Below are 16,064 nucleotides of genomic sequence, written 5' to 3' on the forward strand. Positions count from 1 at the left end.
GAGAAATGGCAAAGCAACCTGGGAATGCTGACTGCCTGGGGGCCAAATGGGAGTGGGGAGACAGAGAGGTCTGGCCACAGGGGCTCTGATGGGCAGAGGGGGATCCAGAGCCAGCTTCTTACTGTACTGAGGGAACCACACACTCTTGGCTCACAATTCATTGAGGGTTATTTCAAGTTTCACTCCCTATAATTTAGGGAGACCATGGTTTTGGATGCTCTTTCTGTGTTAAAATAGAAACTGCTCTGGCAGTTCTTCCTCTCCTAACTAGCACTTGGGAAGAGCAGAAAGGTCACCTGAAGCGATGGTCTGCCTTGAGAACATCCATCACTGAGCCAGTTGGTGGGGTCAGCATCTTGTCCACGCTAAACAGGGTCCCAAACCTTCCCCTCTTGTCATGGGCAGCAATGCAGGCATTTTCGATGCAAAGGTTCTGCAGACACAATGACAGGGGGAAAAAAACCCACATTATTAGCATTTGCTTCCAAAGAGGGAGTTTTTGTACTTCCCATGATGCTCATTTACACTTTTTATGTGGCAGCTGTAAGATCAGAACACCCCTCAGCACTCAGGCACACAGAGCACACACACTGGGAGCACTCACATTGCGATACACAAACACCCTCAGCTCCTTGTCCCCCAGAGTCTGCAGCTTCTGTCCATGGTACAGGTACTTAGAGGAGAGCTGGTCTTTAACAATGTGGTTCAGAAGCAAGTTCCTCATGTTGCTGTCGATAACTGGGAGTCCATCTGCAGCAAAGGGTATGGAAAGAACCAGTGATTCACTTAAAATTACCACTGAGACACCAAAAAAACACTCAAATACAGAGTATTACCCACATCAGTTTTAAATTGTAAAGCTAGAGGCCGCTGCCTGTGGCTGAGGCATTTGGGAGAGGCTTTGCACCCTTGTGCACTGAAACTTGGCTGAAGACTGTTTGAAGGAGGTCTGTGGCCCAAACTGATGGAAGAAAGGGATTTAATCCCTGGCTTACCTTTGAACACATCGTTCACTGGGGCAAGGAGGGTCACTCGCTCACTGCCAGTTAGATGAGAACTGAGACCAGCTTGTCTGAAAAACTCTGTCGACTTGGAAACCTCAGATTCTTGTGCCAACTCAAACAGAGTCTTAGCTGAAAAGAAAAGCAACACATAGCAACCTGGCATTGAGGGCAATCCGCCCTCTAAACCCAGGATTTCCTTGGCAGAAGAGACAAAAGAAAAGCAGCGGGAAGAGGGATGCAGAGAGGCCCCAGTACCTGAGTCTGGGATCAGCAGCTCGTTGACGAAGTGCACGACGCCGTTGGTTGCCAGGATGTCCTTGTTGGCAATGATGGGCTTCCCGTTGAGGGTCAGCTCCTCCCCACTGCAGCCCACGTCCAGGGTGGTGCCTTCCAGGGTCTCCATGGTCAGGCCGGCGATGATGGCCTCAGCACACATGGCTGACTTCAGGATGTGGTGGTTCAGCAGGTCTGTGGGAGAGGGAAGTGTCTCAGTGAGCTGCAAAACTCAGCTGTGGGACTGCAGCTTTGAGGGATCCCGTTCGTGGTGTACAGCATGGGCCTCCACTCCATGAAATGAAGCCACTTTAAAATGTGATATTTTTGTTCAGCAGCCTGTGGAGTCAAGTGCCTAAAAAAAGTAATTTTTAACAACTTTGCCAACTTCAAAAGGCTGCGTGTTGGTATTTGACTCATTTGTCAGGGGAAGTTACACTGATTAGATACTGGTTTTCTTGCATCCTGCTGGGTCAGTAGAAACCACCATCACCAAGGAGTGCTAAAAGAAAACTCAGAAAAGGGACTGCTGCAGCTCCCCCATCCATATCTGGGTGCCACTCTCCCTGCCACGTCCACAACCAAAGAGGTCTGGGCTGTCTGGTCAGAAAAGGTGGAGTCTGTCACATCTATTTACTGCAGCTGTTGTCAGAGTGTATCAAGGAGCTGTTCAGAGGTCCTTGAGAAGGAATTTAGAAGAACTCAAAACCACTCTTCAGGCCTCTCAGTGGACTCAGCAAACAAGCACTCACCCCTCAGGGCTTCTGGGTCCCCCAGGATCCTGTTGAGTGTTTCTCGTGGGATCTTCTCAAAGGCTTCATTGGTTGGAGCCAGGAGTGTGTACTGGCCTTCACTCTCCAGCAGGCTGTTGAGGTCGGATGCAGCCACAGCAGCCTTGGGAGAAACAAGGAGAGAGGGTAAAACACATTCAGACGGAGAACAAAGGTCAGAAGCTTTGTCCAGGCACATACTGAGGGCCAGAAACTTTCTGAGTACTTCAAAATTTCAGAAAAAAAAAAAATCCTGAATAGCTTCTTTCAGCACTTTGGTCTCTTTATAAATTTGACCCAGCCCCATGGTTCTCTCGTGTTCCGGAAATTTGATTACAAGAGCCTTTTTTTTTTTTTTTTTTTCTTTTTTTTTTGGCAAGACTGAGAGCTGGTTCAAATACCCTGATATGCCTGGAAAGGGTCACAGTAATTCCAGGGAATATTTCAGATCAGAACCCCCCAGCTAGCTAACTGAAAATCCCCCGTGCACTTTGAGTTATTCCTTAACTTGACAAATACCAAGGCGAATAAATTGGCGCACATCAAGTTGGGACAGTTAATGTCTCCTAAGGCCAAGACTGAACATCTTCCAGAAGCCCTGGAGCAGCCGTGGGTTGACTCACCCGAAGGGTTTCCAGGCTGTCCTCAGTCTCAATGATCTGCTGGATGGTGTTCGTGGTGGTAGCGATGACCTTGTCGATGACATGAACCACCCCGTTGGTGGCGTGATGGTCGGCTTTGAGCAGCCGGGCACAGTTCACAGTCACAATCTACAGAGGGAAAGAGCCAGGGGGTGTTATGTGCACCGAGACAAGAAGGTAAAGCAGCCCCTTGTGCTTCTGCATTTCCATTTCAAGCACAGCGAGTACTTTAATACCGAATCAGCAAGGGCAGAAATGTGGTTTCCTGAGAAAACACGGAAAGAGCAGGAATGTTCTACCAAGAGTGTTTGAAACATTTCGTGTTAAAAGAGCTCTGAAAATCAGGAGTGGTTTTGTCCACCCCCAATCATCAGGACTGAGAAAATAAGCAAGAACCAACACTTGAGCAAACGGTCCCCTGTGGTCCCTCCTAGGCTGCCCCACTCTGTGACCCTGTGAACGCCTTACCCCGTTGGGGTAGTGGTGAATCTGGATGGGCAGGTTCTGGTACATGGAGCTGAGGGTTGTCCCGTGTTTCAGGTCGTCCGTCAGGACCCGTTTGTCCACCATGTGGTAGCGCAGGGCGTTGAGCAGCTCAATGTTGACGTTGCTGACCAAGGAATCCAGGGTTTCCTGAAAAATCGGGAAAATAAACTTTTCAGTCCTGAGTGCAGTTAGCCAGTGGTCAGAGAGGGCCAGGAGGTCTGGCTGCACCCAGGGTGCTTCCAAAGTGGAGGGTGGAGGGGTGTTTGCATGAAGTGATGCATTCAGCCTTACACCCTCTGTGCAAATTAAGAGCTCAACTTTCACAGATCTTTATCTTTTGCCTTAAAAGTGCAGCTAACAGCTCTGGCACGGGACATAGAGGGGGTTGTACAGTCGTGACTCCCTTGCTCACAGGGATGCTCCACTGGGATGGGAGCACCAGCAGGACAGCAGTGGAAACATCACAAGACACAGAGTGAGAAGATCAGAATGAATGTAAAAGGAAATTTATCTGTAACTGAGCATGGGACACGCTGATGTGGGAGTCACTGAGGCTCCAGTTGGGACTGGCTTTTTGAACAGACTAAGAACAATCAGAGTGGCAAAGTCCACATCTCTCCAGTGCTGGAATCCTTCAAAATCAAATCTCTGGAGCTGCTGGACCAGTAGAGTGATACCCATCTTGGAAATGCAGAGTCCTTCCTCTATCAGGACTGTGCCTGTTCTGCCAGATGGGGCTGGATCCAGACCCCTTACAGAGCTGGGTCCCTGTTACAGAGGGCCAGAGGAAGAGGGGAAAGCAGAGGAATAACATCTTACAGCAGACAGTGATGCCCAGGCCTCGTTGCTGGGAGCAAAAATCGTAAAACTTCCAGGTCCTTCGATTTCTGGCCTCAGGTTGGAGCGGTCGGAGTAGAGCTGTGTGGTGGCAGAACCAACCACCCCCAGGGTCTCATAGATGTTGGAAAGAGGCAGGGCTGAAAGAAGAGAGAGTTATGTTTCCAACACATCATCCCTCCCTCTGGCTGAATTAAAGGACAGCTGCTGGGTAGAACACTCAGGGCAGCGAAGCACATCAGTGACTGGTGTCTGCTCATCAGCGAGACGATAAATAATCACAGCCTGGCAGCTTCACCCTCAGTTCCAGCAGGGTAATCCAGGACCTACTGCATCTCTGCAGGTTTGAATGGACTTGCCCTGCATTTATACAGATGGGATTTGAGGCACACAAAGGTATTGATTGCTTTGACCCAATCCTTGTTTGCATTCAGGCTTCTGGGATTTGGGGTGGGGCACTGCTGGCCCATCTGCACCAGCCCACGTGGCTAACTGGGCAGCATCCAGCTTCTGGGGAGGGAAGTGTTCAGAAGGCAAAAGCAGAATATGGCTTTCTTCAATAAACCCAGTTAACTCCCTCCCATCCCCCAGCTTAATTTTCTCCTAAGTGCAATTTTGCCAACCCCACGCTTGCCAAAATGTCCAAGGCCAGGTTGGACGGGGCTTGGAGCAACCTGGTCTGGTGGAAGGTGTCCCTGCCCATGGCAGTGGGTTTGGAACATGATTATCTTTAAGGCTTCTTTCCAAACCAAACCACTCTAAAATTCTATGAAAATGAAAACTAAAAAGGAGCAGAGATTGGCAGAGATGACTGTTATTCTGTCATTCCTTTGCATTGCATTTCCAGCACAGCTATTTTACTCACTGGAATAAGTAGCTCCCTATGGCCCTCCCATGCTTGATTAAGTTTAATTATATCCAAGGTTCTAAGTTGTCTGGAACATTTAGCAAGCTTTGGAGCTGATCTGGCCGCTGTTCTGAGTCCATTTTGGGTTTGTTCACGGCAATATTGTGCCCAAATTGCAAAAATCAAATCCACTTTGAGCAATTTTCTAACATTTCCCTTTACTAGGCAGCTGTGTAATTTTAAGGAGTCTGAGAAATGTCAAACATATTTTTACCAGCTGGGCAGCCTTTTTCTCCAGGAACCTTTTCATATCCAGGGCAGCACTCGTAGCTGATGACTCTGGAATAAGAGATGGATACAGCAGATTAACCAACAGTGTCTCACCGCTTTTCCTCTGCTTGCTGCAGTTCTGGGGCCAGCCAGATTTTGGGGCTGCTTCCAAGCAGACTCTTCATTAGAAACACAGACTTGAACCAAAGGCAAACCACAGTTTTTATCTCCTCCTGGGCTGCATGTTGCCAATGCCTCCACGGAACAAAAGCAGACACACAATTCCTTTCCAAAACCACACTTTCCAGGAGGCTTTGTACAAACAGTGGATGGAAAGTGATCCCTCGGTGCCAGGAGATAACCTGTGCAAGGCTGCCAGTGCTGGCTCATCTGGGCACGTTTCCCGTGGGATTTGGGGATCTCCTCGGCTCACTGCTGCTGTCACATCTCATCACTGCTTGGGCAACTCCAGCGTGGCTGCTTGACCAAACCAAGCCTTTCCCCCTCATTTCACCCTGTTCTTGTCCACCACCAGAAATGATTTGCTTGCTTATGGCAAAATCCACGGGACAGACCTGGAGGGAAAGGACAGCCCCGGTTTTGGGGTGCGTGAACTTGGCACAAGGGCTTGGGAAAAGCCCTGCAGGGAGAAACTTCACCAGTTGTGGCATCCAAATATGCACTCCAGGGAGTACCACAGCACAATTACAGCCACCTGAGTGCCCTCAGGGCAGCATTTCCTTCTGGCTGGCACCAAAGTGCTGCTCTGACTAAACATTTTCCCCCAGTAAAACCAAAGGGGTCACAGACACCACCCTGGGGACTCAAGGCTTCCTTGCTGATTTGCAGATCCTAAAATGAGGAAGAGCTGCCTGAAAACTGCATCCACCATCTGCAGCTCAACGGGAAACAAAAGCCATCTGATTCTCATAGTTTGAGGGAATATGGCTTGATATTAACAGGGAAAAGAAAAAAAAAAAAAAGAAAAGGGAAAAAAAAAATCAATCCAGAAGTCGCCAGTTTATTTTTCACAGGGGATTCTTTCACCTCTTGCTCCGTGCTTGGTGTGAAAGGAGCAAGGCCACCTGATTGATGGGCTGAGAGAGTGAGGGAATAGGTGTTCCTCCCAAAGACAAGCATTTCCTCTGTGCTCCCAAGTTGGATTTGAGACAAGGAGGATGCTGTATCACCCAGGCTCAGCACACCCGCCCAGAGAGAAAGGAAAACCCTCCGGCCTCAGATATTTGTCATCATTTTAACACTGTTAACAAACAGTGGAAATGCCTGGGGTTTAAGAGGGAATTCTTCAGGGTAATTAAGAGCCAGAAAGTGAAACAAATACCTGCTTTGCTGTGACAGAAGCAAATAAATTCTGTGTCACGGTTTCCTAAGAGAATTACAAAGCAAACCCAGACTGATTGTCTAGACATTATATATTCCATGTGGGAAAGAGCCTGCCTAAAGCAATCCCTTCCTTTGACTACTGGAGATCTTAACACCCTGCTGCTCTGCTTTCCCCAGCCCCCCTGTCTCGTGTTCATTGGAAACACACACTTTCTCCCCCCACCACTTCCCTCCCCTACCTCCAATTTTTCTTTATTTCACCCTAGAAACTAAATCCAGTCTAGACAGTTCCCTTGGTTCAGGCCTGTAATCAAAGATGAGGAGCTGATTAAAGAGAAATCATTCCAAAGTTCAGCATAAATAACTCCCAAGTGCTGACATGTGTTTTAAAAGCCTTATTTATAGAGCAATTGGAGATTAATGAGCTGCACTGAAGGGGCAGGATGTTGCTGCACAGCAGCTCAGGGCTGCCCCAGCCCCCAGGCTCCTGCCAGGAGGGGAGGGCACTGGGAAGGGATGGAGGGAGCTGGTCTAGTGGAAGGCATCCCTGCCCATGGCAAGGGGATGGTGGGTCAGGTCCCAAACCCTGCCCAAACCCTTCTGTGATTCTGTGACTGCTTTTCAGTGGGTTTGTGGCACCTCCAGCACTCTTGCCCACTGAAGGTGACCCTCAGCATCAGCTCCAGCATGTCCTGCCACCATCCTGAGCACCAGAAAACTGCTGCAAAGGGCCAGGGGACCATGGAGGTGCTCAGCCAAGGGATGGCAGCTGCAAGGAGCCAGAGGTGAGGGTTGTAAAACACAGCTTCAGGAATTTGGCCTCCCGTGGCCCGTGGACTCGGTGGGAGCACAAGCCCACCCAGCCCACCCGAAGGCATCGCTCCAGGGGTCACTGGGGTGGGCACAGGGCACCCTCCAGCTGGTGCTGCTGCCACCTCCAGCCCCCAGGGAGGAGCAGCACAGCTGTGGCTGAAGGTGTCTCTGCATCCCAGTGCTGCCTGACCCCACATCCCCGTGGGACAAAGGCTGCCTTTCTTGCTCATCCTCCTCCAGCTGGATCAGAGCCACTCTCTGCTGCCCAGGGAGGAGCAGTTCTCCTCAACACCAGCCCCACGCAGTGATTTCTGCACAAAAGCCTTTGGAATTGCCTAGTCCATCCCAGTTTCTGGTGTCTGCTCAGTGGCTACAAACCACTACACCGGGACCTAGCTGTGGGTTCATCAGCCCTGCCCTCACACAAAGAGCAGTTGTCACCTGCCCTGCAGCACTTCTGACCACGATTTCCTGACCTCCTCCTTGAGTAACTCCAAGTCAAATCTGCAGATTTTTCAGCCTCTGGTTTTGGGACACCGCATTTCTGAACTGTCTACCTGTGTCTGCCTGCAGAAGCAAGCTCCCTGGTTTTTTATTAGTCATTCTTTCACTGCTCTTGCATTCTTAGGAGCTGAAGTTGAAATTTTTGAGTGCATTTTTCAAGGTAATAAAAATAAGCTGAGGCATATATTAGTGAATAAAGATCCATTCATAATAATTTCCTGTAATAAAGCCCATATGTTTTGTTTTTGTAAAAGAAGTGCCAAAGAGTAATTTTTTTCTTGAAATGAGGAAAGTGCATCGGACATGAAAAGGAAAGTTAATTTTAAAGGGAAAAAAAAAAGAAAGGAACTTATTAATGGTTTATTCCTCAAAAAATAATCAAACCCAAAATTTATAAGTTGTCTTTTCATTCTCAAGACAAAAAAGTGCGTGGGGATGTGTTCCAGTGCAAGCCCACTTCTGTAAGAACGAGTCCAGTGCATAAGAGAGGTACAAAAATATAAAACACACAGGCATAAAGATGAGAATATACTCTAAATAAACTGTTTCTTTGAGTTTGGAATCACCAGCAGTGGAAAATTACCTAATTACCAAAACAATCTTGTTTCAGTGCTCATTAAAATCAAAGCAGTGTCAGATTTCTTGCCAACTGTCTTGTCTCACTTCATCAGCAGTGATAAAACCTGTACATAAATCCTCTATCTAATTTCTCCTTAACTGTGTGAGCCAACACTTCAGCAAAGAGGAGAAAAACAAAGAGAAAAAGGAAAAAAAAAAAAGAAAAGGCAGATAAAGAGGTAGGAGTCTTCTTCTGATGCATGAGTTGAGATTTCCAGCACTCCACCCCCGTGGAGCTTTGATTCTCAGCAGTACCTGGTCCCTCACTGACCTCCCTCCCCACTACCTGTTTGAAACAGTGCTCAGAGAAGGGAAAGAAAAGAAAGCAAAGCAGCCAAAACAACCTTCCTAGAGCCAGGTCTTTTTGCACCTGCTGCACACACAGAACTTGCGGCACCACTGACCCTCTGAGCAAACAGGGAGGACAACAGCCAGGTCAGATGGGAAGCTGGTGAGATGGGCCAGGTGTCTCCTACCCCAGGACTGCTGTCCTCACAGGTGGGAAAAACCTTTTAGGAAGAGGAGGAGGAGAGAAATGGCCGCACTTATCCAGCTCCACCACCTCCCCAGGGCTGATGGAGCAGATCCCTCTGCCCAACAGGAGGACCAAGCACGAGCTGCTGACTGCGGATCTCCAGCAAAGGCTGGATCCACCCAGTTATGCTGGCAAACATGCCAAACCCTGACTTTTCCTGGGATTTGAAGGCATGTGGTATTCCCCAGACCTCTCATGGACCAGCTCAGTCCTACACAGTGGGCCTGTTTCGAGGGTTCGTGCCAGACAGCATCAGCTGTGCCCACCTACTCTGGTGGGGGCTGAGGCCCTGAGCATGAGGGCCCTGACCCTGGTGCAGGATTTGGAGTGCTGCAGCAGCATGCACCATGTCCTTTACAGCCCAAAAGACTCCTGATTGCTTCCATACGCCAGGCTCACCACGTCCAGCGGGAGCCATCACCAGCAAACTTGTGTAATCAGAGCCATCCCAGGGTCCTCTGGAAAGTCTGAGTCAAGGCACGTGTCTTTTGTTCTGCACCAGCACTGCTGAAGGGAAAAGCAGGGCCCAGGCTCAAGAATGACCAGGAGGAGAGAAGACAATAACACCCATTGTGGAGATGATGCAAAGCAAGGAGTAGTGAGAGGATTCTGTGGGTAGTGGAAAGATTATCTCACAGGTTAACAGGCAGGTTAATGCTCCGTGTGCTTTTCTCTCAGTGATGCATCACTCGGGTAAAAGCAGAGAAAAGGAGGCAGGAGAGGTTACCCCACCTCCTCACATGCAATCATAAAATGCTGCCAGATGCCAGTGGTTTCATCTCCTTCTGGAGATAAGTGGACGAGCTTGTTCTCTGCCAAGCACAGCTGCACACTTGGGCTACACGAGATTAGTTTCTCATTTGCTCTAGAGCTGAAGAAATCCGTGGCTGGAGCGCTTTGCCCATCAGTGCTGAGAGCAGCAAAGCTGGCCCACATCCACAGCTGAGCCATGTTTTCTTTGGAGACAGGCTAGGCTACTCTGTTATCAGGAGAGGCAGTGATGATACCACATTGCCATGCCACGACCTTATCCATTTTCTGTCAAAAAAAGCGCCATCGTTCAGCCAAGGTGACAGCCTGAACTCTGAGCACCCAAGTTAAGCCTTCCCAGCTTTGCTGAGTTTGGAGAATCAAGGGGAAGGGGATCTTACAATTTTGCCTCTCTATTTTGTTCTCTTTTTTCTGCTGTAAAGACAATTGGGCACAAGGCAAGCCACGATACATGGTACATCCAGCAGTGCATCCTCCTGAAGTACAGAATTTTCCCTTTCAGGAAAGTAAAATGAAAGGCCAAAAGCTCTGAACAGTGACAAGTCCTGGTTTGGAGGCATCTGAAATGAATCTCAATGAATCCCAGGCATCACAGCTAAACTGATGATGGCAACCAAAATCTGCAGTAAAGAATAACATGTTCCTGTAGGTCTAATTGCAATTTACACTGGACCACAACGGAAACACATGAGATGATTTTCTGCTGTCTGTTCTTGACCCTGCAGATGCAGGACCAGACGTGGCCCACAGCTCTGATCCCCAAGGCCAGGGCTGCTCAGGGCATCTCTGCACCAGTCCTGGGTGTTGTGGTGGTCCCTGCTGGAGTATCAATCAGCAAATATATCTCAAAGCCCACTTTGGACTATAGCAAGGAAAAAGACTCTCAGCTCCTGCTCTCCAGCCTGGCAGACAGTCAAGCATGCATAGCCTTAATTATCTGCTGACTGCATCTTTCAAAAGAATGTCCCGAGGCTGCTTACACAGATCCTTTATGCAACAGCTACTTGAATATTATTGTTTGCAATTTTAGACGTGGAATTGGCCTGCGAGTCTGATTAACTTTCCTGGTGGAGTCATCAGAGAGTGCTGGCTAAAGCTGACACTTCTTACCCCTTATTTCTGTTTTCCCTTCCAAAGCAAACAGATGGAGATGAATTTTACGCTCTCTCCAATATCCATCAGCTCTGGGTTGCGTTTTTTTTTTCCTCCTTTTTTTATTTGTTAAATCTAGGCAGCACCGAGCCTAGCATGGAGAGGGACAGGGCTAAGTACTAGAAAACATCTGCTACACACTTCATTACAGCACTGAGAGCTATAGAAATATATATAGAAATGCAATTAGAACAGACCATCAGGGTTTGTATTTACACGGTACTTTCCATTCTCAACATCAAAGTGTTTTAGGATCCCTTGGAGAAAAACAGAAATACTTCTTAGGCAGCAAAAAGCTGAACCACGTTTCTTACCACGTGAAACCCACCCCACGGGCCGTGACGCCCCACACCAGCTGCTCCCCCCACCCCAGCACCCACCTCCACGGGATCTTTGGGTACTTACGTCGACTTCCCACAGATCTTCCTCTGGTACCACTGCTTGCAGTTGGTGAAGTATTTCCTGTTGGTGCCGATCAGCTTCTGCACCGCGCACACATTGGGGCTGCAGAGGGGGGGACAGAGCACAGGGTGGGCCTGTGAGCCTCCCTCCTGTCAGTGCTGACCCCCAGCACGGAGCCAGCCCCACCCGACAGCGCCCAAAAAGCCCGGGGTTGCGAGGCAGGAAAGTTTGAGAGCTGCAAGTCAACCTGATTCGAGCATGTAATGACCATCATGAAGTGGAGGAGGAAGGAAAAGAGATCTCTCCTCACTCTGTCACAGCATCTTTGTCTTCACTGAGTGCAAATTCTTGACGTTTTTTTCCCCCCACGTTCCATCTCTCACCAAAATATAAAGTTAAAAGTATTTCCACAGTGAACAGCTACCTTCCAGCTAAAACCTGAGCAAGTTATGCACTAATTCAAATATTTCCAAAAGAAACCATTAGTTTAGCATTCAGAACATAAAAAAGGACAGATATTTAACTGCCTACAGATTTGCACCAGAACCAGAATGGGTTCTTGAGCTGTGTGAGAGACTCAGCAGATTCTGGCCAAGGATGCTGAGCTGAATGAGGGGAAAATGAGCAGTGCCCTCCCCTGTTTCTACACACCAGGTATGACAGCACAGCTCAAGAGTGGCTGTATCAGCCCAGGAGGTCCCAAGAGCTCCTGCTGACCCAGAAAAGCTGATGGTTGGTGTTACACGTGTGACTAACCCCGCTGAGAGCTGACTGCAGCCTTTCAGCTTTCTAAGAAGTGGTATCACTGCGAGCAAAGATGTGGTCAAGCAGGAGCTGGGAGTTTCCTTGCTGCTGGTTTGGCCAGCACAGCATTTCCCTGCTCTGCCTGGCTCACCATCTCTGAGGTTTGTGGCCAGCAGCCCTGGCCACTGGGCAACACACATCAGAGAGTAAGATGTGATTTATGGATCTGGGTTGCAAGGCCATCGGTGCTCTTTGGGTTTGAGCAGAGGTGCAGCAGACACCCAAGCAAGCTGAGCCCAACTAAGGCTGGATTTCCTGCCATGTTCCCACCAACACCATGTCCCAGTTGGAGCAGCAGCACCAAAAGTACGTGCAGCACTGGCTGCCAAGCTGACAGAGGGAAAACAAATAATTAGGCGAAACACATAAATCATCCGCTCAGCACGTCAGAAATGCTCTGTGCCACCCGAGGCAGAGTTTTCACTTGCACAAATGAAACTCAGGATGGGGCCTGGAGATGCTCTTGTGAAGGCCTTGTTGATGTGCTCAGGAGCACAGACAGCAGCCTGTCTCACGCTGAGCGTGGCCGAGGCGCTGCCCCTTGCCCCCCAAAAATAACAAAGGCAGAGTTTGCAGCCCGAGCACCGAGTCCTCCAGCGGCCCTGCTCGCTTTTCCCCAGCATCCCAGCCTGCCCATCATTAGCATGAATTAACCTGAGGGTCTCCCCTGTGCTGGCTGACTGCAGTGCCAGCCCCTGCGGGAGCCTGGCCTGCCTTCAATGAGCCTTTGTTGGTGCGGCCGCCGCGGGTCCTGCCCGGGCAGATCCGACCCCGAACAGCCCTGGCACCTCTGTCCTGCCCCGAGGGCACACAGAGGGCCTGGGGGACCTGGGGGGGGACTCATCTCATCCTTGCCCTCCTTACTGCCATGCCCAGCAGTGGGAGTTTTGTTTCCACATTTGAAAGCATTTCATTCCCTTTCAGCGTATGAAGCAGGGGGGCAAGGAGCAAGAATCTATTGAGGCAAAACAAAAAAAAAAAAAATTAGAAATCACAAAGCCAAACTTTCAGCTGGTGCAAACTGGCCCAGGCTCAGCAGCTTCCACACCAGATCATCGCTTAGAGGGACGTCTGTGCTCTGACTCAGCCCACCTTGGCCACCCAGCCCTGCCGGGCTGAAATGTGGTTCCAATTACATGGAAATTCCAAACCTTGCCTCGATTTCAGCGTCTGGCTGACGGCAGTGGACAATCCCTCTAATATTCATCTTGACAAGCCTGGCTACTGAAGGACTTGTTTGATCACTTCCCCTGTATCCCCAGGAGCTGCCTGCCAAGAAAACCCTTGTGCCTCCAGGACAGCGCTGAACCGCCTCGCTCCCTCCTCCCTGCCTGGGACTGCAGCTCCGTGGGGCTGCTGCTCCCTCCCTGACTTATGGGGGAAAACTTCTTCCCAGTTTTAACTCAGTGTGGAAAAAATCCCCCCTCAGGGCCGTGCTATCAATGATTCCTGCAGGCAGGCTGTAGTAGCGGCTCCCTGCGTTGCATGTTCTGGTGCTTTGCCCAGTCTGGCTTCAAATGAATTTGTCAACACTCTTCCCTCTCCTCGTTGGAGTTCATCACCTCTGCCATGCCGTTCCCAGCCAGCCACGCTGACTCCAGGATAAAACTGCCTATTGTTCCCCTTCAGCCAAAGCCTTCCACTTGGCAGCAGCAGCAGCTGGGAGCTGCTGGGACAGGGGCTGCCCCTGGGAAGAGGCTGAGAAGAGCAGGACTCGATACTCCCCCAGCTACCTGCAACGACTGTGGCCATGAACATCCCCAGCATCCTGCAGTGCCCACGAGGCTGGGTGGGTTTGGGGAGAGCGCTCCCACATTTCCACCTTCACGTGCTAGCATTCCTTATGTACTTTTCAGCTCCTCTCGCTGACTTGAGCTGGCTCACTTTTTAAAAAGTTAATTAAGACGTACAAGTTCCTGCTGTAGGGCCAAGCTCTGCCTCCCAGCTCGCTCTGGGCTCAATAGGGGCATTGATGGTGTGGGGGGGGGACGCTCACAGCAAAGGGTGGCAGTCCTGGTTGCACATCCCTCCAGAGCTCCCTCCTGCAAGCAACACAGCGTGCCTCACATCCAAGATGTTTTGGGCTGGTTTTGTGCTGCTGTATCTCCTTGGCACATCGTCGATCAATGCTCAAAATCCAGCCCATGTTCAAAAATTAGCTTGGTGTAAATCACCCTCTCCATCAGAATAAGACCGGTGAGCAAAGTGCTGTGGCCAGCTGGGTTTATCTCAGTAACAGATGGAAATCCTGGCACACCAATTCCCTGTGTCTTCCAAAGATCTCCGGCACCAGCACGGACCTCAATCACATCTTACCCTGTGCCTCTGTTAATTGTCCAGGGAGGAACACAACAAGCTCCTCTCTGCAGAGATGAGTGCACTGATTTATACCAGGACTGCCCTAACTCAGCCAGCCTGAGCAAACCTTGGGCTCAGGGCTATCAGCACAACTGGGTATTTGCTTAGTTTCAAGCCACATAGAGATAATGAACAAGACTCACTTTATATGTACAATAAATCACTGTAATTCTGGCTTTATTGAGCTATTACAAATTACATCAGCTCAGAATTTGGCTGTTGGACTGTGTACCTGATCAGACACAAACAACACCTCCTTTGTCATAAATTCTGACCTGGATCCCTGCCAGAGAGTGTATCAAATTGCAACATTTAAGCCTCGTTTGTTTTTTTTTCGTTTAAAGCATTTCATGACCCTGCTTCCAGCAACCCATTTAAACTGAAGCTTCAGCTCAATCACTGTCACCATGACGAGAGATGGAAGCCAGCTGAAAGGTCTGTCATCCTTTCACCCTTCCTAATTCCCCAAAAAATTTAAAAACTGGTGGGAACAACTATTAACATTGGGTTAGTTTTCTGCCTATCAATGAAGACTCAAACTACTCACTCCATGAAATACTGTGTATCCAGCAAAGACAGGTCTACATGCATTTTTCAACAGGCCTTATCTTGTACTATTTATGAGTAAAGAAGTGATTTTATTTGTCAAGGAAACTTTCAAGACTGACTGGGGTTTCCTGTGAAAGAGGGAGCTGGTGCTGACTTCACAGACATATCAAAGCAATTTTCTTTCTTTTTCTATAAATTCACAGCAACAAGGATTCCTTCCACAAAACGTTTGATGGTGCGAAATCCAGGGATTTTTATAGCACTTTTCCCCTAACGAGGATCAACTGATAAAGAAGCATTGAAGAGTCTGAAGTGACATCTGCCATGCCAAGCATCGTGATAGAAAAGAGGGGGGAAGGTTATCGGAGGGAGTAAAGTTACGGGAAGAAGAATGAAAAAAGTTACTGGAGGATGAGGGAGAAAGAGAAAGCGATGAAAGAAGGGGTTCCCCGAGGGAAAGCAGCGGCTCCCCGAGGGAAAGCAGCGGCTCCCCGGCTCGGCACCGCCTCCGCTCCCGCACAAAGACCCCGCGGCGGAGCCCGCACCGAGCGCATCCCCCGCGGCGCGGCCGCTCCCGCCGAGATTTGGGAAAAGAAAAGAAATTAAAGAAAGGTGTTTCCCCCCTTTCCCTCCCCGCTTACCCGTGCTGGCGGCCGCGGAGCCGGCTGTGCTGCAGGACCTGCTGGTACGGGGACTTGGCGGCGGCGGCGAGGCCGAGCGCCAGCAGCAGCAGCGGCACCCGCGCCATGGCCGGGCCGGGCCGGGGATGGGATGGGATGGAATGGGATGGGCCGGGACGGGACGGGACGGGGATGGGGCAGCACGGCCCGTTAAATGCGGCGGCGGAGCGGGGGCGGGAGCGGGAGCGGCCCCGCGGGGGGAGCGGAGCCGCCCGGCCCGGCCCGGCCCGGCCCGGCGGGAGGGGAGGGAGGGAGGGAGGGGAGAGGGAGGGGAGAGGGGCCGCCCCCCGGGGAGGGCATCCATCCGTCCCTCCGTCCGCACACCCGCCCCTCCATCCCTCCTTCTGTACGTCCGTGCCCCGCAGCCCTGCCCCTGTATCCCCCCAGAGGTGTCCTGTATCCCCCA

General features: G+C 50.2%; 1 protein-coding gene across 1 annotated transcript in view; it reads right to left on the reverse strand.

The window, feature by feature from the left end:
- Window positions 1-15,731, reverse strand: part of TGFBI (transforming growth factor beta induced) — a gene marked incomplete at its 3' end in the record, with an annotated part of 18,547 nt that extends 2,816 nt beyond the window's left edge. The window contains exons 1-11 of the mRNA XM_027896988.1: window positions 15,620-15,731; window positions 11,271-11,369; window positions 5,133-5,197; window positions 3,994-4,151; window positions 3,157-3,321; window positions 2,671-2,817; window positions 2,030-2,171; window positions 1,260-1,472; window positions 996-1,133; window positions 605-750; window positions 297-433 (exon numbers count right to left, since the gene is read on the reverse strand). Coding sequence (XP_027752789.1) covers window positions 297-433; window positions 605-750; window positions 996-1,133; window positions 1,260-1,472; window positions 2,030-2,171; window positions 2,671-2,817; window positions 3,157-3,321; window positions 3,994-4,151; window positions 5,133-5,197; window positions 11,271-11,369; window positions 15,620-15,726 — 1,517 coding nt within the window. The remainder of the gene's footprint in view (window positions 1-296; window positions 434-604; window positions 751-995; window positions 1,134-1,259; window positions 1,473-2,029; window positions 2,172-2,670; window positions 2,818-3,156; window positions 3,322-3,993; window positions 4,152-5,132; window positions 5,198-11,270; window positions 11,370-15,619) is intronic.
- Window positions 15,732-16,064: the final 333 nt, after the last annotated feature.

Source organism: Empidonax traillii, unplaced genomic scaffold, assembly GCF_003031625.1.
Source record: "Empidonax traillii isolate 1590-97213 ecotype Southwest subspecies unplaced genomic scaffold, ASM303162v1 scaffold523:size469459, whole genome shotgun sequence".
Lineage (NCBI taxonomy): Eukaryota > Metazoa > Chordata > Aves > Passeriformes > Tyrannidae > Empidonax > Empidonax traillii.